We start from the raw sequence: 25,784 nt of genomic DNA on the forward strand, positions 1-25,784 counted from the left end.
TCTGTATGTGCCTACCTGTCTCTCTGTCTGTCTGTTTGTCTCACTGTTTAAGACGCCCCAGCTTCTTGTGGTATAACTTTACACTCTGTTGATCATTTCCTCTGACACACGTGAGTTGTTCTTGTCGCTGTAACTTGTGGGGTTCGGCTCCCCAGAAGACCAAAAGGAGATTACCAGCAACGTTCAGTCGAGTTTCAGAAAAATTCATATCGCTCACAGATTCAGGAAGTTTAATTCAGGTGTTAATAGTAGGGATTTAGGTGTTAAGTATAGGTTAAATGGCATAGATGAGGTGGGAGTTTAACCTAACCAAACCTAACCTAACCTAACCTAACCTAATCTAACCTAACCTAGTCATTACCACAAGACAAAGTTCGATTTTCTTCTTCTTCTTCTTCTTCTTCAATTGAGGATTATTATGTCGAGTTTCCACAAATGTTTATCGTAAAAAAAAAATGCCGGAATGTTTTTTTTTCATCTCTAGTAACTTTGGACTTTCTTTTTAAACTTTGGATTCCTGGTGTCCTTAGCTCGTAACTTCATTCCTTCTAGTCACTGTATGTATGTATGTATGTATGTATGTATGTATGTATGTATGTATGTATGTATGTATGTATGTATGTATGTATGTATGTATGTATGTATGTATGTATGTATATAAGACATTTCCTGTTATGGTTGATGGTGGCCAGGTACTGATTATTCCCTCTTTCCCTACCTACACCACCTCCCTCACCCCTCTCTCCCTCACCTCTCTCCCTCACCTCCCTCCCTCACCCCTCTCTCCCTCACCTCCCTCCCTCACCCAGTTCACCATGGCCCGTTCTCCTCTCTCGTGGTGGTGGTGGTGGCGGCGGGCGTAAGAAGTCGTGGTCTTCGGCCCATTTATCCAAGTTCATCTTTCATTTTTAAGTGAGCGGCCTGAAAGAGATTCCACTGAAGAGATATGATGATGTTAGTTTCCTCTTTTGTCTGTCTGTCTGTCTCTCTGTCTTTCTGTCTGTCTGTCTGTCTGTTTGTCCTGTTTGTCCTATCTGACCGTGTGTCTGTCTGTCTGTCAGTCTGTCCGTCCGTGTGTCCTTTTTCTTTCAGGTTATATGTTTCTCAAACTACTTTCTTCCTATCTCTCTCTCTTATCTCTTTCTCTCTTATCTCTCTCTCAAACAATTTTTCTCTCACTTTCTCTCTATCAAGCTACTCTCTCTCTCTCTCTCTCTCTCTCTCTCTCTCTCTCTCTCTCTCTCTCTCTCTCTCTCTCTCTCTGCCAGTATCAGGGAGGTGATGGAACTCCCTCATAAATCCCAATCCCCTTCATATCGGATTTTCTTGTCTCCGTAATCCATCTGGAGCTCGTATCTTCCATTGGGGATTTACTCTGCCCTTAATTCTTTCTTTCTTTCTTTCTTTCTTTCTTTCTTTCTTTCTTTCTTTCTCTCTCTCTCTCTCTCCTATAACATAACCAAAAAATACCTACCTTAAACAATTAAATTATCAACCAACCATTCCTCTCTCTCTCTCTCTCTCTCTCTCTCTCTCTCTGTCTCTCTCTCTCTCTCTCTCTCTCTCACTCTCTCTCTCTCCGGCAGTGTTGATGACGGCAAACTTCAAGAGCGGTGTAACGGAGAACTTGAACGAACTCAAGAGGCTACAACCCGATCGTCCACTGATGGTCATGGAGTTCTGGACAGGATGGTTCGATCATTGGCTCCTGGACCTTCACGTTACCTGGGCGCCTGACAGTAAGTGTTAAGTAGTAAGCTTTGTTGATGTGGTAGGGGTGGGGTGGGGGGGTTTGCTGTTAGGGTGTGTTAGGGTGTGTTGGGTTATGGTGTGTTAGCTTGGGTTAGGTGTAGGATAGGATAGGGTGTGTTAGGTTTGGTTGAGGTGTGTTAGGTTAGGTTAGGTTAGGTTATTCTGCCTAATCTTTATGTGAAATAAGTTGGAGTGTTATATGGTAGAGAAAGCGGTTCTAAGTTAGGAACATACGAGAGAGAGAGAGAGAGAGAGAGAGAGAGAGAGAGAGAGAGAGAGAGAGAGAGAGAGAGAGAGAGAGAGACAGGTAATATATTATATATTCATTAGGGACAGGCAATAGTAATCATGGACCGTAACATAAATTATTTAATAGAGTTACATTACAGTTGACAGGTGTTGACAGGTAGACAGGGAGAATAAGAGTGGAAGTGACAGGTGATGACGAAGGAAATGAGAGCAGAGGTGACAGAGATATTAACAAATAGAGAGACAGAATAAAAACAAAAAATGACGCTTTATTGACAGATAGACAGACAGACAGAGAGAACAAGAGCACAAATGACAGCTGTTTAGATCAGAAGTGACAGGAATTACCAAACAGACAGACCAGACAAATAAGACACACAGACAGACACACAGACAATGGAAGTATAAGCCAAAGGTGTTTACAGACCGACACACACTTGAGTAACGTCACAGGTGGTGATCTCTATATGTCACATGGAGAGTAGTCATTTAAAGTGACATAATAACTACACCTTGAGCTGGATTTACAGGAGCTACGAGGGAGGAGGCGGAGGAGGAGGAGGAGGAGGAGGAGGAGGAGGAGGAGGAGGAGGAGGAGGAGGAGGAGGAGGAGGAGGAAGACAGAAGAGAAAAAATAACAGTGTAAGAAAGGAGGAGAGAGAGATAGCGAGGGTGAAGATAAGGAGGAGGGGGAGGGGGAGGAAGAGGAGGAGGAGGAGGAGGAGGAGGAAAAAGTGAAAGAAGACGGTCATGGAAAGGAAGTAAAGATAATGAGGGAGAGAGAGGGAAGAGAAGAAAGAGAGAGAGGGAGAGGGAGAGGGAGAGGGAGAGATAGAAAAAAGAGGAGGTAATAGATGCATGTTAATCAGTAACTAAATATAGACGACAAATAGAGAGAGAGAGAGAGAGAGAGAGAGAGAGAGAGAGAGAGAGAGAGAGAGAGAGAGAGAGAGAGAGAGAGAGAGAGAGAGAGAGAGAGAGAGAGTCAACATTCTTCATTAACCATTTAGTTATTATCAACAAAATGACTTAAATATTTTACCTGATAAATTTATCTTCACTATATTTTAAACATGATTTAATAAGTGTAATCGATAACTTAACCCGATTACTGGATTCGTGAATAAGTAGCTCCCTTTTAAGTATATTTGATTAAACAAGTAACTTGTTTTTAAGTATCTTTTATTAGTATTTCTTTTATTAGATTAATTAGAGTGACCAGGTGCGCTCCAGGTGTCATACAGGTTAATTACTTAAAAAACATACAAACACCAGGTGATATTTTTGTCTAAGAATTTTTTCTGAATTCAGCAAAAAAAAAAACTCTCATTGTGTTTTGTAGAATAAAAAAAAATAACAATATTAATTTCTGTTTAATTGAAATGAGAAAATTATAGAATGACTGTTATGCAAATGGGTACCGGAGTATTTGTGGATAGTTGTATTTATATCGTTTGATTTCTTAGCTTTCTCTTTCTACACACTTCATTCACCACTCTCTCCTGTTTCTCCCCTCTTCTTTAAGTCTTCTCTTCCCTCTTAATCCACCCTAAGTAAGAGTGGGAAGAGAGGGAGAGATAATGGAGAGGGAGACTCTGTGAGAGGGAGATGTAAACCTCTTTAAAAATGGAACAAAGCCAAGAATTAGTGTAATGTCATTGGTGGAGGGAGGGAGGAATGAGTGAGGGAGTGAGTGAGGGAGGAAAGGAGGGAAGAGACGAAGGAAGGGAGGGTGTGAGTGAGGGAGGGAGGGAGGGTCTGAGTGAGTGAGGGAGGAAGGGAGGGAGGGACGAAGAGAGGAAGAGAGAGGGAAGGAAAGGGAGGGTCTGGTAAGTGTTGAGGGAGGGAAGGAGGGAAAAGAGAACGAAGAGAGGGAGGGTCTGAGGGAGGAGGGGAGGGGTCTGAGGGAGGGAGGGAGGAGGGAGGGAAGGAGGAAGAGACGAAGAGAGGGAGGGTCTGAGGGAGGGAGGGAGGGTCTGAGGGAGGGAGGGAGACGAAGAGAGGGAGGGTCACGAGGGAGGGAGGGAGGGAGGGAGGAGGGAGGAGGGACGAAGAGAGGAAGAGAGGAAGAGAGGGAGGGTCTGAGGGAGGGAGGGAGGGACGAAGAGAGGAAGAGAGGAAGGGAGTGAGGTCAGGTAAGCTGGTTGGATGACACATATTTCATTCCAAGGAACAAAAACATAGCAGTGTTTTATGTTGAAGAATGTTTTGAGGAGAAAACTCTGCTAGGGTCTGCTGAGATCTGCTGGGGTCTGCTGAGATCTATTAAGAGCTGCTTGGGTATGTTGGAGATCAAACCAAACCAAACAAAACCACGAGCTAGCACAACTAAACCTTATCTAACTTAATTAAATCACGACCCAACCTAACCAAACCTAACCACAACCGAACCAAACCTAACCACAACCTAACCTAACCTAACCTAACCTAACCTAACCAAACCTAACCAATCCAACCTAACCACAACCTAACCTAACCTAACATAACCTAACATAACCTAACCAATCTAACCTAACCTAACCTAACCTAACCAAACTTAACCACGACCTAACCTAACCAAACCTAACCCTAAGTCTAGTTCAGTTCCCTAGTGAAATAAAATTCATTATATCTCGAATCGATTTATTTTCGTGGGGACTTTTCATTTCAGGTGTCTTGATGTTTTCATTCTTAACTACAGGTATCCCGACACTTCCACCTCCATATTCCTTAACTACAGTAACAGCATGTGGGAGAGGGAAGTGAGGGGTGGAGGGAGAGGGAAGTGGGTGGTGGTGGAGAGGGAAGGAGTGGGGTGGAGTGGTAGAGGAAGTGAGGGGTGGAGGAGAGGGAAGTGGGTGGTGGTGGAGGGAGAGGAAAGTGAGTGGTGGTGGAGAGGGAAGTGAGGGGTGGAGGGGAGAGGAAGTGGGTGGTGGTGGAGAGGGTGGGTGAGGGGTGGAGTGGTAGAGGGAAGTGAGGTGGGGAGAGGAAGGTGGGTGGAGGAGAGGGGGGTGGTGGAGGAGAGGGAAGTGGTGGGGAGGGGAGAGGGAAGGGTGGGGTGGAGGGGAGAGGGAAGGAGGTGGGTGGAATGGGAGAGAGAAGTGGGTGGGGGTGGAATGGGAGAGAAGTGGGTGGGTGGAATGGGAGAGAAGGGTGGGGTGGAATGGGAGAGGGAAGGAGTGGGGTGTAGCGGTAGAGGAAGTGAGTGGGGTGGTGGTAGAGGAAGTGAGTGGTGGAGTGGTAGAGGGAAGTGGTAGGAGTGGTAGAGGAGAAGGGGGGATGGAGGGAGAGGGAAGTGAGGGATGGAGGGTGTGAGTGGAGAGGGAAGTGGTGGTGGAGGTAGAGGGAAGTGAGGGGTGGAGGGAGAGAGAAGTGGGTGGGGGGAATGGAGAGAGAAGGGTGGAATGGGGAGAGAAGGGTGGGGGTGGAATGGGAGAGGGAAGTGGGGTGGGTAGAGGGAAGTGAGTGGGTGTAGTGGTAGAGGAAAGTGAGGTGGAGGGTGGAGGAAGTGGTGGTGGTGGAGGGTAGAGGGAAGTGAGTGGGGTGTAGTGGTAGAGGGAAGTGAGTGGTGGGGAGGGTAGAGGGAAGTGAGTGGTGGTGGAGTGGTAGAGGAGAAGTGGGTGGATGGAGGGAGGGAAGTGAGGGGATGGAGGGTAGAGGGAAGTGAGGGGGTGGAGTGGTGGAGGGAAGTGAGTGGTGGTGGAGTGGTAGAGGAGAAGTGAGTGGTGGTGGAGTGGGAGAGGAGAAGTGGGTGGGATGGAGTGGGAGAGGGAAGTGAGTGGTGGTGGAGTGGGAGAGGTGAATAAACGCCAGTATAAATGATCACGTGTAGAGATCTGCCTCTTGATTTATCTCTTATAACAGGTATAGCAGTTTATCTTCTCTGTTTATCTGTCTTTCTGTCTGTCTGTCCCCGTCTCTCTCTCTCTCTCTTTCTTTCTCTCTAACACAAACGGGAAATAAGTGTCATGTTCCCTGATACATAAGTGAGGCTCAAACCTTGATTAAACCAGAATGATAACACAGGTTTACCTCGGGGAACTCGATAAGGTTTACATGTATAGTTTATCTAGATGTAAACTGTTATGTGTGTAGCCTCGTGGGGCCGCATGGTGAGGGTTAAATAGTGTAGCAGTTTTATCCTTAAGTGGTTAATGCGTCCTCAATGATGGTTAGACAGAGGTTAAGGGCCACTGAATGTCTAATGAAGCTGATGGTTAGACAGAGGTTAAGGGCCACTGAAAGTCTAATGAAGGATGGTTATAATCTTATAATGTCTCTATAGATTATTTTCTTATATTATAGCCAAGGTTGAAGGTCAGGAAGGAGAGGAATAGGAATGAGGAAGGAAGAACTCTATACACACTTACTCAAAAAAAGTATCTATACCGAATTGTGTTGAAATAATATGACACAACGGACGAAGGATTTTGACATCCCTACCAAGACAATACGAGTCACAGTGTTCATTCTGAAATACATCGATCACCCCAAGTACAGATAGTTTTTTTGGGGGAGTGTGTGTATACTCGGTACCTGTGCAAGTACCTGTCCACATCCCTTGTGTTTCCACCTCTGTGTACCTGGGCGTTGCCTCTGGGGTTATTTATGATGGTGGCTATTTGTAGTTGAGGTCATTAATTGTGAGAGACTATGCTGTGTCGACAAGTGCTCTCTCTCTCTCTCTCTCTTTCTCTCTCTCTCTCTGTCTCTCTCTGTTTTTGGCTCTCTCTCTCGCTTACCAGCAGTAACTTTCCGGTCACCTCAGTAGTTAAATAGAAAGTTGAATATATGTACTGTAAGTTGACAGGAAGTGTGAGGTTTTCCCTGCTTCCTCCTTCTTCCCTCCCTACTCTCTCTCTCTCTCTCTCTCTCAGTTACCTTCGATTCACAATCTCGTATTTAAAAAAATCTTAAACATTTTTGTTACTAAATATATCGTTTTCATTAGTATTATATTTTTGTCAAATTCACTTGATTAATCTGACAGTGAATAGCACACACACACACACACACACACACACACACACACACACACACACACACACACACACACACACCTTGAAGTCACTTACAACACGTCAACTCACCTGTCGGGAACCTGTAAGCTGCCGTAATGCTCAGGTGGTTATTAAGGTAAGGTGCGGTAATGTTATGAGTTAAGTACAGTATTACGATGGTTTGTTTATGTCTTAATCTAACCTTAATTAATCTCTTCTTTGGCAAAGTTTGTTTCTGGTCAGTTAAAGTTAAAGACGTCTTAAATGGAATAAACTTCACTATACCTGTATCACTATACTTGGTGGTGTGGAAAAAGGTAATCTCTATTTCCCGAGAGTCCATTGTGGTGTGAGGTTTAATCTGTCAGATGTGTGGCAGTAACGAGGGGCATCTTAGTCACACTCACCACTCTAAGACAACACTTACATCAGTAGGTCAAGATGGCTCCTTCTCTCTCAACTTTTGGATATTTTCTGAACCAAAGCTGACTCTCCAATTTTATGCAGGGTGAGACGTAAATACCTTTCATTAATTAGGCGGTGTATTCCTGAGACATAAATAAAGTGAAATGACTAAATGACCAAATAGTTTCAGAGTTACAACACATGACAGGTTTGGTGGTAATGTGATGAAACCTATATGGGGTGAATATAAAACACCCAATACACTGTGCTAGTGACGTTTATTAACAATAATAATGCCACATGATTTGTATTGGTATTAACATTTAGAGGAAATGTTCAAGTTCCGCCCCTCTTGCTCAATGCAGGACTCAGCCCGTCGAACGAGTGAGTGTCGCACACGTTCACAGACCCCAGGGGTGTTGTGGATATTTGTCACACTGTCCTGTACACGGCGCCACAATTCCCCACGGCTTGCTAATTTCTGTAACATACACCTTGCTTTTTATGTGACCCCACAGGTAGAAATCAAAGGAATTTATGGCAGGTATCCGTAGGTTTTATCACATCCCTACCAAACCTGCCATGTGTTGTAATTCTGAAACTATTTAGTCATTTAGTCATTTATCTTTATTTATGTCTTAGGAATACACCACCTAATTAATGAAAGGTATTTACGGAACACCCTGTATAATATTATATTCTTGTGTATATGTAGAAGTCTGATAGTTGGAGACACGTTTACGCTGAGGAACTAAGCCGTATCCAATCTTTTTGATGATTGGCTGAGATGGCACGCTTGGTTTGTAACACCTCACGTGATTGGTCAAGATCAACTTTGATTCATTTCGTGGGTGTTAGACGTGTGTATGCTGAGGATTGTTTATTTTTGGCTGTGGTCAAAAACTACGATTATTTGACATTTCCGGTTATTTGAAGTCTGAAAATTCAAATATATTTAGATGATGAAAAACAATGAAAATCAACTTGCACATTCTTAGAGATGTAACTCATGGTAAAAATAAAAGTGTTGTTGATAATGAACGATAAATTTAATAATTTAATAACAATATAACGCCAGTGTCTATCATTTATGTATTAAAATATTGGAGCATAAATTAAACTATATATAGGAAATATTTTGTCGTTACTTAAATACCTAAAATAACACATAACACTAACACAAACATCACTTTTCACTCTAGTAATAATAAAGAGACTTGACCAGATCTTAAATTCCGTAAAAGAGAGGCTAAAAGGAGCGAACATCGAGGCTGCTAGACCTTACTCAGAGATGCAACAGCCCCTCACAAAAGATGCATCGCTCATGGGTAATGGGGGAGGAGGGGGGGGTGGGGGGGGTAGGGGGTTACGTGTGTCAGTAGTCGGTCACCCCAAACATGTCCCGCAGGTTAGAATGGTTGAGCGTGATGTAAAAGGCATGATACAAGGCTACAGGTGAATGGAGCCTCGAGATGTTTGTTTTCAGAATGGGGGTCTGGATTCATAGTCATGTGAGAGATTTATTCAAGGTAGGGATTGTGAAGCTTTGATGAGGCATAAACACACGGCGGGCTTATGTCGACGTTGGGAGGATATCAGTCAATTGTGGTGGAGAAGAAGGTGTTTTGTTTGTGTGATAATGTAGTTTTATCCTATAATGGTAATCTGGGGTCCATCCCTTCCCCACCCCAAGCTTCTCTGATATTTCGTGTTTGCTTAATGAGATGACCCCGTTTATGAAATGTAATGAAAGGAGATGTGAATGGAAGTCCCCAGGGCCATATTGTATAGCGATGAGAAGGGTGAAGGTATTTTTTGGGGGACCACAGGCAGGGAATACTGTAAGATGGAAGAGGGTGGAATTATACCAAGGGATACTATCAGTTTTTTTGTGGGTGACGTTAATTGATGAGGAGATACTGATAGACTGGCAAGAAAGGCACTTAATAATATTGGGGTATTAAGGAGAAAAATATATGATAGCTGAGGAGAATATGAGTGAGTGTGTCGTTGAATCTGAGCGTTGATGGTATTTTTAGGACAAGTTGGTTAGGTTAGGTTAGGTTAGGCTTGGTTAGGTTAGGTTAGGTTAGGTTTGGTTAGGTTAGTTTTGGTTTGGTTAGGTTAGATAGAGTAGCGGGTAGATGGGTAGATATTACTTAGGAATTGTTTATCTCTGGGTAGATGGATAGAGCAGAGTATTATAATGTTGTTAATGACGAGTAGATTAAAGCTGTTTATTTCACAATTTTAATAATATGTTGGTTAATATTATATTCTATACAGTTATATATTAAACTAACATATATAAAAAAAAATAACTTACTATAGCATAAACATATAAAAACAAAAGAAATTAATAAAGCGAACGAAGACACAGAAAGAGAGATGAAAGTAAGAACTGTACCGAATGATACTGAAGGGGCTTGACAATTGACAATTATTATGGAAGATAAATTCACCAACAACAGTAACAACAACAAAAGATTAAAAAAAAAACTAAAAAAAAAAGGGTAGGTGTAAATAAACAAAACAGATTTCGAAAAACAAAACAAAACACGAGATTATCTTAAAAAAAAATATTAATCTTTTAGGGAAGAAAATAAACAGGTGTTGTAATTAGGTACAGGTGAGGTATGAATATGATAGAGAGAGAGAGAGAGAGAGAGAGAGAGAGAGAGAGAGAGAGAGAGAGAGAGAGAGAGAGAGATAAATTCTGATAAAAATATAACACAAGAAAAACTCACATTAACACACAGGAATTAGAGGTAAGGAAAGAAAACAATAATTATGAAAGGAAGGAAGATAATAAAGAAGAGGAGGAGGAGGAGAAGGAGGCAAGGGGGGGGGCGATAATTTGTCTGGGAAAAAATAAGCGATAACAAAGAGAGGAAGAGGAGTGGAGTGAGGGGCGGTGAAGGAAAGGTTATACTCACATAAGGTGAATATAAGCGATATGTAAATATGTGGTGGTTATGTAGTAGGATTTTGAGGTCATGTGTAGCTTTAATCCCTTGAGTACGATGATTTAACCCCTTGAGTACGGTGATTTAACCCCTTGAGTACGATGATTTAACCCCTTGAGTACGGTGATTTAATCCCTTGAGTACGGTGATTTAACCCCTTGAGTACGGTGATTTAATCCCTTGAGAACGATGATTTAACCCCTTGAGTACGATGATTTAATCCCTTGAGAACGATGATTTAACCCCTTGAGTCCGGTGATTTAACCCCTTGAGTACGATGATTTAATCCCTTGAGTCCGGTGATTTAACCCCTTGAGTACGATGATTTAATGCCTTGAGTACGGTGATTTAACCCCTTGAGTACGGTGATTTAACCCTTGAGTCCGGTGATTTAACCCCTGAGTACGATGATTTAATGCCTGAGTACGGTGATTTAACCCTTGAGTCCGGTGATTTAACCCTGAGTACGATGATTTAACCCTTGAGTGGTGATTTAACCCTGAGTACGGTGATTTAACCCCTTTGAAACGGTGATTTAACCCCTGAGAACGATTTGAGTACGGTGATTTAACGAGTACGGTGATTTAACCCCTTGAGTACGATGATTTAACCCCCTTTGAGTACGGTGATTTAATCCCTTGAGTACGGTGATTTAACCCTTGAGTACGGTGATTTAACCCCTTGAGAACGATGATTTAACCCCTTGAGTATGGTGATTTAATCCTTTGAGTACGGTGATTTAACCCCTTGAGTACGGTGATTTAACCCCTTGAGTACGGTGATTTAACCCCTTGAGTACGGTGATTAACCCCTTTAGTACGGTGATTTAACCCCTTGAGTACGGTGATTTAACCCCTTTGAGTACGGTGATTTAACCCCTTGAGTACGGTGATTTAACCCTTGAGTACGATGATTTAACCCCTTTGAGTACGGTGATTTAATCCCTTGAGTACGGTGATTTAACCCCTTGAATACGGTGATTTAATCCCTTGAGAACGATGATTTAACCCCTTTGAGTACGGTGATTTAACCCCTTGAGTACGATGATTTAACCCCTTGAGTACGATGGTTTAACCCCTTGAGTACGGTGATTTAACCCCTTGAGTACGGTGATTTAATCCCTTGAGAACGATGATTTAACCCCTTTGAGTACGGTGATTTAACCCCTTGAGTACGATGTTTTAACCCCTTGAGTACGATGGTTTAACCCCTTGAGTACGATGATTTAACCCCTTGAGTATGGTGACAGTCACTTAAGTACGATGATTTAACCCCTTGAGTACGATGACAGCCCGAGTACAATGACTTGATGATATAAAGGATGAAAGAAGATGGAAATAATGACCATATAACAATGAAAATAAAAATAATAATAATAATAATAATAATAATAATAATAATAATAATAATTAATAATAATAATAAATATAATAGTTATTATTAATATTATTATTTACATGAATCCCATTTCCTCCTTCTCCCCCTGCTTCCTTCCTCCCCCTCTTTTCCCCTCTTACCCTCCTCCTACCCCTCTCCCCCTCCTTCCCCCTTCTCACCTTTCCTCTCTCTCACCCTGGCAGAATTCGCGGTGGCACTGGAGTCGATTCTACAACACAACGCCTCCGTCAATATGTATATGTTCATCGGCGGCACCAGCTTCGGGTTCATGGCTGGCTCTAACACCGTTGATATCTGGCCTCACTACACTCCCGATGTCTCCTCCTACGGTGAGTTGTGCTTCTCCTATGTCTCCTATGGTTAGTTGTGGTTCTCCTATGTTTCCTATGGTTAGTTGTCTCCTATGGTTAGTTTTAGGTTTCTATGTCTCCTATGGTTAGTTGTCTTATATGGCCAGTTTTAGTTTCCTATGTCTCCTATAGTTAGTTATCTCCTATGATGTGTTTTAGGTTCCAATGTCTTCTATGGTTAGTTGCAGTTCTTCTATGTCTCCTATGGTTAGTTTTAGGTCCCCATGTCTCCTGTAGTCTGTTTAGTTCTCCTATGTCTCCTATGGTGTCTTTCGGTTCTCCATTGTATCTCCTATGGTGAATCTGCGCTGCCAACGTCTCCTCTTATCGTGAATTTTGGCCTTTCTATCTCCATATTAAAACCAAATTGTCTCCTATGTATGTTTTAGTTCCTCGATCTCCATAGTTTTATCTCCAACGTCAACCTCTACACCAGGTCCTGATTCCATTGTTGTAAGAAAGAGATTTCACGTGGAATGAAAAAAAAGGGATTCACTTCTTTCATAGGGTTAGATTCTTTTAACCTAACCTAACCAAACCTAACCTAACCTAACCTAACCAAAACTAACCTAACCTAACCAAAACTAACCAATCCTAACCAAAACTAACCAATCCTAACCAAAACTAACCAATCCTAACCAAAACTAACCAATCCTAACCAAAACTAACCAATCCTAACCAAAACTAACCAATCCTAACCAAAACCAACCAAACCTAACCTAACCTAACTAAACTGGTATTCCCCTTAACCCATGTACTGTATATATTAACCTTATTTACAAGACATATTTTAAAACACCTTCCCTTCCTCAATGTCTTAATTTACCCTCACTTGTCTCATCCTTGCGTATGTAAATATGACTCGCTCCCTTCCTTCACGTTTCTGTCAATTGTAAAAAAAAAAAGTCATATCTTAGAGTCTTATTCAACTCTTCCCTCTTATTCCATCTTCTTTATCCCTTAATTAATATAAACTTAAGCTCTCAAGTATTTTTTTTTTTTTTACTCAGATGTTTGGATTTGTTTATTTTGGGTGGGATTTTATTTTTGTATTCTTTATTTCATTGGATGGGATGTTTTTTTTTTTTATCTTATGTGATCGGAGTCTAGGGGTTAGGTTAGGGTTAGTGTTACGTTAGCGTTTGGTTTGGTTTGGTTTGGTTTAGTTAGGTTTTGTTTTGTTTGGTTTAGTTAGCGTTTGGTTTTGTTTTGTTAGTGTTAGCGTTATGATTGGTTTGTTAGCGTTTGTTAGCATTTAGTTAGCGTTAGGTTAGCGTTAGGTTTAATTTGATTAGGTTAGGTTAGGCGTTCTGGTTACCCTATGGTCAAGAGTTCCTCCTTCCTATTACTTACCTATGTCGGTGAAATGTATAACTGCCTAAAGTAACTTGGCATTACTGTCGAAAAGCCTATTTATTTTCCTCGCAACTCCAACACATTTCCTCGTGATACAAAGTCTCTGTAATCATTATCTGCATCTTAATTTCGTATTTTATATTATTCAAACACCTACGTATGTTTACAAATCCTAAGGTTAATTAATTTTGTATGCTGGTTATTCACGTGTTACTCTACCTCCTCTCTGGCTCTCTCTCCTGCGCAGATTACGACGCAGTGCTGACAGAGGCTGGCGACTACACCGAGAAGTACACGCTGGCAAAACAGGTCCTGGCTAACTACAACCCGCTGGAGGGCATAGGTGAGGTCAGGGAGGGATGTGAGGGTATAGGTAGGGTCAGGGAGGGATGTGAGGGCATTGGTGAGGTCAGGGAGGGATGTGAGGGTATAGGTAGGGTCAGGGAGGGATGTGAGGGTATTGGTGAGGTCAGGGAGGATGGAGGGCATAGGTGGGGTCAGGGAGGATGTGGTGGCATAGGTGAGGTCAGGGAGGGATGTGAGGGCATAGGGTGGGGGTCAGGGAGGGATGAGGGCATAGGTGAGGTCAGGAGGATGTGAGGGCATAGGTGGGGGTCAGGGAGGGATGTGAGGCATAGGTGAGGTCAGGGAGGATGAGGGTATAGGGGTCAGGGGAGGGATGTGAGGGCATAGGTAGGGTCAGGAGGGATGGAGGGTATAGATGAGGTCAGGAGGGATGTGAGGGCATAGGTGGGGCTCAGGGAGGGATGAGGGCATAGGTGGGGGGCCAGGGAGGGATGGAGGGTATAGGTCAGGAGGGATGTGGGAGGGTATAGGTGAGGTCAGGGAGGGATGTGAGGGCATAGGTAGGGGTCAGGAGGGATGTGAGGCATAGGTAGGGTCAGGAGGATGTGAGGGCACAGGTGAGGTCAGGAGGGATGTGAGGGCATAGGGTCAGGGAGGGATGTGAGGGCATAGGTAGGGTCAGGGAGGGATGTGAGGGTATAGGGTGGAGGTCAGGGAGAGAGAGAGAGGTGGATGCAAGAGGTAAAGAGAGGTTAAGAGGTCTACGGAGGCTTTGTATGCAGCAAGGAAGGGGACATGGGGAGTTAAGGACTAGGGACAGGTGGATTGGGGAGTTGGGACAGGTACAGGATGGGGACTTGGGGAGTTAAGGACTAGGGACAGGTGGATTGGGGAGTTGGGACAGGTATAGGATGGGGACATAGGGAGTTAAGGACTAGGGATAGATGGGATGGGGACTTGGGGAGGCAAAGGACTGGGGAATGAAATGAAGAAGGTGATGACTAGAGACAACGAGACATCCTAGAGGCAAGAGGACAGATGAAGTGAGATCTCATCCTAACTTAATGTACAGAAGGAAGGAGAAAGAAGGAGTAAAGGAGAAGAAGGAAGAAGTTGAAGGAAAGAAAAAGCTCCTTAGTACACGGAGAGATAACAGCAACAAGTGTCTCGTTTACATCTTAAAACACACGACAAAGAGCTACAAGGGGGGAGGGGAGGGAGGAGGGAGGGGGGGAGGGGGGAGGGAATATTCGACGAGTTGTAGTTATTGATAAACGGCGAAAAGGAAATTGTGCGGCCATCATTGCTCAAGTATCTTAAATGGCCGGAAATTGTAGGTAAAATAAACTGGTGGTAAGATGAAGACACGGGAACCATTTACTTTGGGAAAGATCGAAGTCATATATGGTTGGAAGTGAAACACGTCATAAATTACCATATTTTAAGGTGATATCTGGCCAATGGGACCTAATGGGATCACAAATATAAGGGTCCCAACTTCTAAAGCCAAAATTACCTCAAATTGGGACCCCATGAAGTGTAATTGCGAGTCTATTTAGATTAAAGTCATTTAACCCATATGCAAATGAGTTGTTCAGCTTATCATAGACTACTGATAAGAACAACTATCAGGAGTACTTGTTTTCTTCCTGACAATAACCTAATCTATGACCTGAGATGACCTGAGATGACCGAGCCTCTCTCTCTCCTTCACCAGTGGACCATCCAGATCGGCCACCACAACGTCCCAAAGTCGCTTACGAGGCCAACCCCGTGACTGAGTACATAGACCTGACCTCACTTCTAAGCAAGGTATACGTCCTTCCTTCCTTACTTGCATGATTCCTTCCTTCCTTCCTTCCTTCCTTCCTTCCTTCCTTCCTTCTCTTTTACACTCCTTTCTCCCCATTTTATCCCTTCACACCCCATTTCCCTCGCCCTTATCTCCCCTTCACTCCTCTTTCCACCCCTCCCACCCCCCCACCCTCCCCATTACACTCCTCACTCCTTCCATTCTTCCTCCATTCCATCCTCCCCACCCCATCCCATCCATTCCCCTTTCCTCGTTCCCCCTCCTCTTTCATTCTCACCCCCTACCTTCCCACACTCTTCACGTAAAGTCAAGATGAGATTGGTGTTGTCGCTGCGGCATCTCACCAAGACACTAAGGAGCCCGTGGTCTGTAGGAGGCTGAGGGTAAATCCTGATTACTGGAAGCCAAAATCTACTGCGTGTTTGTATTTTACCTTTATTTCTGTAACTGGCTGTATTTCATTGTATTTGGTTGTATTATAAGAGATTAATCCGTTAAATCGAAGTTCGTTATATGGAAATTTCAAAACCAAACAGAAAAGAGTGTATGATTGTAATACATTTGAATACATTTTATTTCAAGGTTACCATACAACTTATACTAAACTATTTACATGTAATAAATCTGGAGTCTGTGTAAGGGAAAGTCTCTAGGGATAAGGGAAAGACTCTAGGGATAAGGGAAAGTCTCTAGGGATAAGGGAAAGACTCTAGGGATAAGGGAAAGACTCTAGGGATAAGGGAAAGATTCTAGGGATAAGGGAAAGTCTCTAGGGATAAGGGAAAGATTCTAGGGATAAAGAGAAAGTCTCTAGGGATAAGGGAAAGACTCTAGGGATAAGGGAAAGATTCTAGGGATAAGGGAAAGTCTCTAGGGATAAGGGAAAGTCTCTAGGGATAAGGGAAAGTCTCTAGGGATAAGGGAAAGTCTCTAGGGATAAGGGAAAGACTCTAGGGATAAGGGAAAGACTCTAGGGATAAAGGAAAGTCTCTAGGGATAAGGGAAAGACTCTAGGGATAAGGGAAAGAATCTAGGGATAAGGGAAAGACTCTAGGGATAAGGGAAAGATTCTAGGGATAAGGGAAAGTCTCTAGGGATAAGGGAAAGTCTCTAGGGATAAGGGAAAGTCTCTAGGGATAAGGGAAAGTCTCTAGGGATAAGGGAAAGACTCTAGGGATAAGGGAAAGACTCTAGGGATAAAGGAAAGTCTCTAGGGATAAGGGAAAGACTCTAGGGATAAGGGAAAGAATCTAGGGATAAGGGAAAGACTCTAGGGATAAGGGAAAGACGATAAGTTCTAATGCAGGTAACTTTATATAGGACAAGTGCTCCAGGTCATACAAGGTCATTTGGCAGCCTTGTGTAGGTCAATGTTGAGGTTAAGTGGGTCATAGGTTAGCTTAAGTAAGTCGAATGGACGAGTTGCATTGTCTTTATGTTAGTGTTTGTGTTAAGCTGTGGGTGTATCTTCCCGTGTGTCTGTAAGTTGTGTGGGGAACCTAACCTAACCTAACCTCCATGTCTCTATAACTTGTATGGGTCGCCAAGTTACAGGTCTAAGGGATAGATTCTCATAGTTAACCAAGATGATTATTTCTCTTTAACTTGTCATATAAGAAGACACTTAACTGCTTGATATTAACTTGAGTATAAAATGGATAGGTTATGTTAGGTTAGGTTAAGTTAGCAAAGTTAATACTGTCTTGTGAATGATGCCTAACTAAGGTATTATCTCAGTGTAAATTTTAATGTTATTTTACGATTATTTTTAGTTTATGTCAACAAAGTTAGATTTATTATTATATTTTCACTTACGAGGAATAATTACCTTATCTACCTTTGAGAATCAGGAACCGAGTGTGTTATGCCTTAGGAGAGAGACACACACTTAACTCATATTGACTTAAGTCTTTCATTATGTTGGGAGGCCACTTTTGAGAGAGAGAGAGAGAGAGAGAGAGAGAGAGAGAGAGAGAGAGAGAGAGAGAGAGAGAATCCCGTACAAGAAACACCATTATTGATCGTCTCTTACGACTGATTATTGTCTTAGGTACTTAGGTAGAAATTCTTGGGGTGAATGTGAAGCACGGATGGGTGAAAGGACATAGAAAACTATCAGAGGAATAGAGGATAGACGAAAAGGGAGATAGGAAGTCATAGGCGATAAAGATGAAAATTTTTTAGAGTTGGAGAAGAACAAATGAGAAGAAGATGGATGGAAGAACACACTGAAACATGTTCTACTCCTGTTAAATTCACACATATATATATATATATATATACTGTTCTCTTGTGTATACTTTGCTCTCTGTCTGTCTGTCTCTTTCTCTGTCTCTTTCTCTGTCTCTCTTTCTGTGATATAAAGGGTTTTTCTCGATGGTAAGGAAGACCGTCCTATTTACATACGAATGAGATATTCTTGTTCATTTTGTTCATCGTCGACCACAGAGAAGAAAGAGACAAAAATTTACATCTTTTTATGCAAATTGAACACGAGGAAGAAGTACTGGAGAAGTGAAGGGGAAAATGGATCTTTATGAGGAAACTACTTTGGCGATTAGATAGTATTTACTCAATGTCTTTCAAGCGTAAGACCAATTAACAGATTTAAAAATAATACCATGTTTTTCAGTGAATTAAAAAAAAATCAATCATAACTTTAAGCTCGATGTTTATATTAAAAAAAAAAGCCATGAATTCGTAAGAAAACATTCATCAATTGTAGAAAAAAATCCTCAGTTTCTTCAGTATAATTTGAATAAACTCCTTGAACACATCCAGACTCTAAAACCGAGTAAATACAGTCCCATTATCTGTCGATGTGTGGTGTGATGCTAGAGAATATATTTACAAATCCAACCTCTTACAATGGTACAACAACTGTGGCGGAGTTTAATGACATCATCTTGTACTTGTATTACCTTGTGTATATGTCGTCACCACCACCTCTTAAAACCAGGTCATGGTAAGTACTCGTCCGCTATGTAGACTTACACGCGCGTTATATGAGTCCTAACAAGTACAAAGTGAATGTTTCTTAATATATCTCTAAAATTAGTATCTCTTTATCTCTCTGTCTTCTATGTCTCTCTGTGTCATAAGTGTCTCTCTGTCTCTCCCAGATCCCGAGTACTGAGAGTAACGAGGGACCAATCAGTATGGAGCTTCTCCCTATTAACAATCAGAGTGGTCAGGCTCATGGCTATGTTGCCTATACCACACATGTCTACCTTAGTTACAACAATTCAACCATTCAGATACGAGGTCACGTCAGGTTAGTACTGCCCTGGCTACTTCCTTTACACCTGCCAGGTAACATGAGATCACAGGTGTAAGTAAGGTCACTGTTTTATTATTGATTATTATTATTATTATTATTATTTTTTTTTTTTTATTATTATTATTGTTGTTGTTGCTGTTGCTGTGGTTGTTGTCGTTGTTGTTGTTATTATTATTATTATTATTATTATTATTACCTGTCCAGAGTTTACCTAACCTAACCTAACCTAACCTGACCTAACCTAACCTAACCTGACCTAACCTATACTGAAGTGACCTGTTTGTAAAATAATCTAATTCTGTAATACAAGTAACACAGTCTATTCATTAGCATGTAAATACACTAGTAATAATATTATAACTCTGCCTGGTTTTGTAAATCCAATTAAGACTGTAATTCACTTATTTATTCTACATATTTTTATTTTTATTTTTTTATTTATTACTATTTTTTTCGTTTTTTGTTTTTGTTTTTTGTTTATTTTGTTTTGTTTTTTGTTTTATTTTGTTTTTCGTTTTTGTTTTTGTTTTTTGTTTATTTTGTTTTGTTTTTTGTTTTATTTTGTTTTTGTTTTTGTTTTTGTTTTTGTTTATTATTATTTTTTTGTCATTGTACTTAGGGGTGATGTTTTTGTTAAGCGTTGGTCCATGTTTTAGTTAATAAGGTCATATTAAAGGGGTTGATGGTGTGTGTTTGTTGAATGGTGAGTTATGGTGAAGATGGTGGTGGTATTGGTGATAGTGAAAGTGGTGGGAGTGATGGTGGTGGTGTGATGATGATGATGATGATAATGATGATGATGATGATGGTGTGGGATGGGAATGGTGATGGTGGAAATGGTGATGGTGGTGGTTGTGGTGGTGGGGGGGGTGATAGTGGTAGTGGTGGTGATATTTTTGGTGATGGTGGTGGAGATGACAGTTGTGGTGTATCCAGTGATTATTTTAGACTCTCTCTCTCTCTCTTCTTTCTTCCTCATATGTTTTCCTTGTATCTAATAAGTAACTCTCTTCACACCTCTCACCTGACCTGACCTGACCTGACCTCACTTATTTTATCTCCTCATTCTTTCCCTTCTTTAACCTTGTCTGACCCCCCTCACCCCTTTCCTTCCCTGACAAACCACTCATCCCTCTCCCTTCCCATCACCTCTCATCCCTTTCCCACCTTGCCCTATCTGTCCCATGAGCTAACTTGCCCCTAACTCCTTCAGGGATATGGCCCAGGTGCTTGTGGATGGTGTGGTCATCACTCAACCCTATCATGAAATAACAGATATCAGCAACTTCGGGTTCTGGAATGCCTAGTAAGTACAGGTGAATAATGGGCTAAATCCCCTTAACTAAAAACACCAGGTATAACAAGTACTAATGAATCCAATACCTACACAACTCAGGTAAGTCATTTAAATTGTTGATATATTAATTAAATGAAGTTAACACCGTAATTGAATGAGTTAAGTGGGTTTAATTAATGTTTTAGATGATTTAATCCTTCTTTAAACACGATTATTTAACCCATGAATGCAAGGGGTTTTATATCATCGTACTCAAAGGATTATGATATGGTACTCAGTTGGATCATTATAACTTAGGGAGGTAACATAGTACTCAAGGGGGTTAATATTGTACTTGGTTTAAATAACTAACTATGTCAACCATGTACATACACACACACACACCCTCACTCCACACACATACACACATACACACACACACACACACACACACACACACACACACACACACACACACACACACACACACACACACACACACACACACCTCACCACACCCTCACCCCACACACACACACCCCTATTCACAAACATCAAATGACTTCACAATATTACCAGATAGACTGAAAACAAACGCACATATCTTTCTCTATTCCTCAGTGACAAGGAAATGCAGCTCACAGGCCACGACCGAGTGAGTGAGGTGACCATCCTTGTAGAGAACTTAGGTCGAATTAACTACGGTGAGCCGCATAAATACAACCAGCAGAAGGGCCTATGGGAAGGACCTGTGCTCATAGATGGAGTGGAGATTGAAGATTGGCTCATACATCCCCTTGAGTTTAAACCTGATTTTGTTACCAGGTGAGTGAGGTGTGGGCAGGTGTGATAGATGAGGGAGGGAGGTGTGATAGATGAGGTGTGGGCAGGTGTGATAGATGAGGGAGTGGGAGGAGGTGATAGATGAGGGAGGGGAGAGGTGTGATAGGTAATGGATGAGGGGGTGGGGAGGTGATAGGTAATGAGGGAGTGGGGGATGAATGATGAGGGGTGGGGGTGATGGGTAATGGGTGAGGGAGGTGGGGGTGTAGGTAATGGATGAGTGGGGGGGGTGATAGGTAATGGGTAAGGAGGTGTGGGGATGATAGGTAATTGATGAGTGGGGTGGGGGTGATAGGTAATGGATGAGTGGGGTGTGGGGGTGATAGGTAATGGATGAGTGGGGTGTGGGGTGATATGGATGAGTGGGGTGGGGTGATAGGTAATGGGGGTGAGGAGGGGTGGGGGTGATAGGTAATGGATGAGTGGGGGTGTGGGGGTGAGTGGGTGATGAGTGGGGTGGGGGTGATAGGTAATGGATGAGTGGGGTGTGGGGGATAGGTAATGGATGAGTGGGGTGGGGGTGATAGGTAATGGATGAGGGGGTGGGGTGATAGGTAATGGGTGAGTGGGGGGTGTGGTGGTAATGGGTGAGTGGGGTGGGGGTGATAGGTAATGGGTGAGTGGGGGTGGTAGGTAATGGGTGAGTGAGGTGTGGGGTGATAGGTAGTTGAGGGGGTGTGGGGGTGATAGGTAATGGATGAGGGGGTATGGAAGGTAATGAGTGAGGGGGTGGTAGGTAATGGATGAGTGGGGTATGGGGGTGATAGATAATGAGTGAGGGTTTTTGAAGAGGAGTAAAACAGGTGAGTGGGATGTAAGGAGATTCCGGCAATGATTAGTGGGGTATATAGTATTTCAGGCAGAGACAAGTCACGAGAGGTCATAGACTCACCTGAGAAAACTTAAATTTAACCTATACTTTAAATGTATGATAATTACCTTGTTAATTAAGTTTGATCACAGGTAAGAAATTATACCTGGGCAACTTACCTTGATCTTGGAGAGTCAACAGGAAATTTAATTACTGGTTTTTGCCTTGAGGATTATAGGCAATGGTGACAGAGAGAGAGAGAGAGAGAGAGAGAGAGAGGAGAGAGAGAGAGAGAGAGAGAGAGAGAGAGAGAGAGAGAGAGAGAGAGAGAGAGAGAGAGAGAGGGTCCTCTTGACCTTCACTTTGAGATGTGTGTGTGTGTGTGTGTGTTTGTATGTGTGTGTGTGTGTGTGTGTGTGTGTGTGTGTGTGTGTGTGTGTGTGTGTGTGTGTGTGTGTGTGTGTGTGTGTTTGTTTGTGTGTTTGTGTATGTGTGTGTGTGTGTGTGTGTGTGTGTGTGTGTGTGTGTGTGTCCAAACTTCTACTTAATATTTCCACTAAAAAGATTAATATGATTTTTATATATTTCACGAGTGTCTTTTGTTTGTTTGTAGTCAAAGTCTTATTAGTTTACGTTTTTGCTTTGATTAGATTTTTTTACTGTTTTACACACACACACACACACACACACACACACACACACACACACACACACACACACACACACACTAACTCTTCACTACCTCCGCACTAATCAACAGCCTGACGGGATGGACGCCCTTCACTGGCTCACCTCCAAGACCAGGCATCTACCACTCCTCCTTGTACCTGGAGGAGGAGCCACAGGACACATGGGTGGACATGAGGGAGTGGAACAAAGGCGTCGTCTTTGTCAACGGCTTCAACCTGGGTCGTTACTGGCATGTAGGACCTACCAAGACCCTGTACCTGCCGGCGCCACTCCTGCAGAAGGGACTTAACGCGGTATGTGTACATGACTTCAACAGATACTTGATTCAGGCTACTGTAGAGGGCGCGGGTTTGTTTATTAAAGATCACTGTAGGAGGCGCGGGTCTGTTTATTAAGGTTACTGTAGAGGGCGCGGGTTTGTTTATTAAAGATCACTGTAGGAGGCGCGGGTCTGTTTTTATAAGACACCACCACCTACGCCTTCAGTCTCTAGTTTATCAACATTGAAATTACATCTTATTTGGTTTGTCGTGTTCCGAGCTCTTCAACGTCGCCGTCACCGTCCCATGAGTAGTTAATGTGGGTGTTGTATGAAGACACTATCACACCACCAGGTAAACTTCACAGTGACATAAATATAATTACCTACCACACACCTCACAGAACCAACAGGTAACTCGTACAATATACATTTACCTGTTCTATAAGGCCTCAGGATCCAAGACTATATATATTTGTAACTGTTTTTTTGAGATTTGGTTAGGTTAGGTTAGGGTTAGGTTAGGGTTACGTTACGTTAGGTTACGTTAGGTTAGGGTTACGTTACGTTAGGTTACGTTAGGTTAGGGTTACGTTACGTTAGGTTACGTTAGGTTAGGTTACGTTACGTTAGGTTACGTTAGGTTTAGGTTACGTTACGTTAGGTTACGTTAGGTTAGAGAATGATTTAAGGGAAGATTATAACGTATTTACATTCAATTACTTTAATTTTGATATTTGGTGTTGGGGGAGGGGGGCATGACGCTACCTCCACATGATGATTGGTCAGTCCTTCAGGTGAGATAATTGGAGGTGAGGTAAACACTGATTTAATCCCAGTATTACTATAATCGTGTCTCTTACGTCAACATTCCTTAAGACAAAAAACTAATAGTATCTAATCTTTCTTTTCAATATTAAATAATTCTTGTATCACTTTTATATGTATAACAGTTTATTAGATCTGGAATTTATCTATATTTTTCTATACTACAAAGTATATAAAGGTTCTTTTATATAATCATCTGTTATATAATAAGTTATAGCCAAGATTATACTTATCCTTTGAGTTTAGTGACGTAATTGACCCTCGAGTACCACTTGAGGGTGTGTTGTGTTGTCCTCGAAGTGTTTCAGGAGTAACTGTAGTGTTTGAGAGATCAGTAGGTTGACGTGTTTCTCTGGTTAATAGGGGCTGGGGCCTATTGAGACTGATGCCTATTAAGACTGAGGCTTATTAACACTGAGGCCTACTAAGACTGAGGCCTATTAAGACTGAGGCCTATTAAGACTGAGGCCTATTAAGACTGAGGCCTATTAAGACTGAGGCCTATTAAGACTGAGGCCTATTAAGACTGAGGCCTATTAAGACTGAGGCCTATTAAGACTGAGGCCTACTAAGACTGAGGCTTATTAAGACTGAGGCCTATTAACACTGAGGCCTACTAAGACTGAGGCTTATTAACACTGAGGCCTACTAAGACTGGAGGCCTATTAAGACTGAGGCCTATAAGACTGAGGCCTACTAAGACTGAGGCTTATTAAGACTGAGGCCTATTAAGACTGAGGCTTATTAAGACTGAGGCCTATTAAGACTGAGGCCTACTAAGACTGAGGCTTATTAAGACTGGAGGCCTATTAAGACTGAGGCCTACTAAGACTGAGGCTTATTAAGACTGAGGCTTATTAACACTGAGGCCTACTAAGACTGAGGCTTATTAAGACTGAGGCCTATTAAGACTGAGGCCTACTAAGACTGAGGCTTATTAAGACTGAGGCCTATTAACACTGAGGCCTACTAAGACTGAGGCTTATTAACACTGAGGCCTACTAAGACTGAGGCCTATTAAGACTGAGGATTAAGACTGAGGCCTATTAACACTGAGGCCTATTAACACTGGATCGGAGCCCATTTCATCATTTCTACAATTACTATCACCATGTGTGACCTGACTTAGCTATGTTATACTGAGAGCTGAAGCAACCGCCTCACGTGTTGTGTTGTTCCAGGTGGTGGTGTTCGAGGCAGTACACAGCGCCAAGGAAGTTCGTTTCGCGACGTTCCATACTGTCTTAAACCCCTGTCAATGTCTGTTTGTCTGTCTCGATAATTATGTCTTAACAAATACAAGTTAAATAATAAATGCTACTTTGATTCAAAACTTTAAAACTGGTTCTTATTTCCCCTCTTCTCTCTCTCTCTCTCTCTCTCTCGCAAAAAAAGAAAACTCAAAGTGTTAAACGTGGATAAAACTGCCTTTGGTTTTTATCTTTCCTCTTAAAACTGGGAAACTCTTGAGTGTTAAACCAGATTAATACTTCAGCTTTGACATCACTTCCATTAAAACTTGTTTGTCATTTCTCTCTTTTAAAAATTATCACCATTTAAAACTTCTAAAATCACTAAACACTATACTTACTTACCACTTCTTTCTTAAAACTTCCGAATAAAACTTTAAACCTTAAACCTGACTATCACCTCTTTCCTAAATGCTGTTATTGACGATATAAAACCATAAAACCTTAAATCTTGATATCACTTCACCTTATTCTTAAAACCAAACCGAAAAAAATATAGCATTAAACCTTGATATATTAAATCTTAAGGACCCACCGAGATGGCTGTAGTATAAGGTAAGGATTTATAGGAGGTCTGCCAAGTACTATCTTATACGTATATTTGGCAGCTCGTCTATACGTCAACATTGAACAAATTCTTTAAACAAAATCTCATGTATCTGATATATTTATGGTAATGTGTGGCAATAATTCATTAATCATCAAATCATCATCAAGTTCTAGGCATCGTTGAGCTTCTCGACATTCTTACGCAGCACAGAAAGCGCGTCATCTTTTTTCCTCAGCTGCTAATTTATAAAAGCCGTTTATTTTGTTTCAAACGCCTGAAAATACATTACTTTTGATCTTTACTTATTTTTTTTATATATATTAGATTAAGTTTATTAAATCAGGTATTGCTAGATTAAGTTTATTCGAATCTTTTTATATTACGGCAATAATTTTGTACTCGTTGTTTCTCATCACCAATGGT

The 25,784-nt window shown here is 41.9% G+C and overlaps 1 protein-coding gene across 1 annotated transcript; it reads left to right on the forward strand.

Moving 5' to 3' along the window:
- Positions 1-1,586: 1,586 nt before the first annotated feature.
- LOC121867119 (beta-galactosidase-1-like protein 2) lies at positions 1,587-25,454 on the forward strand (the record flags this gene model as incomplete). The annotated part of the gene is given in 10 exon segments (XM_042366875.1): positions 1,587-1,739; positions 11,932-12,078; positions 13,703-13,798; positions 15,479-15,573; positions 18,697-18,848; positions 20,068-20,160; positions 20,752-20,955; positions 22,545-22,767; positions 24,743-24,821; positions 25,420-25,454. Coding segments are annotated over 10 exon segments (1,277 nt in total), but the record flags the coding sequence as incomplete, so codon positions are not given.
- Positions 25,455-25,784: the final 330 nt, after the last annotated feature.

This window comes from Homarus americanus, unplaced genomic scaffold (genome assembly GCF_018991925.1).
Source record: "Homarus americanus isolate GMGI-L3 unplaced genomic scaffold, GMGI_Hamer_2.0 scaffold6317, whole genome shotgun sequence".
NCBI classification, from domain to species: Eukaryota; Metazoa; Arthropoda; class Malacostraca; order Decapoda; family Nephropidae; genus Homarus; species Homarus americanus.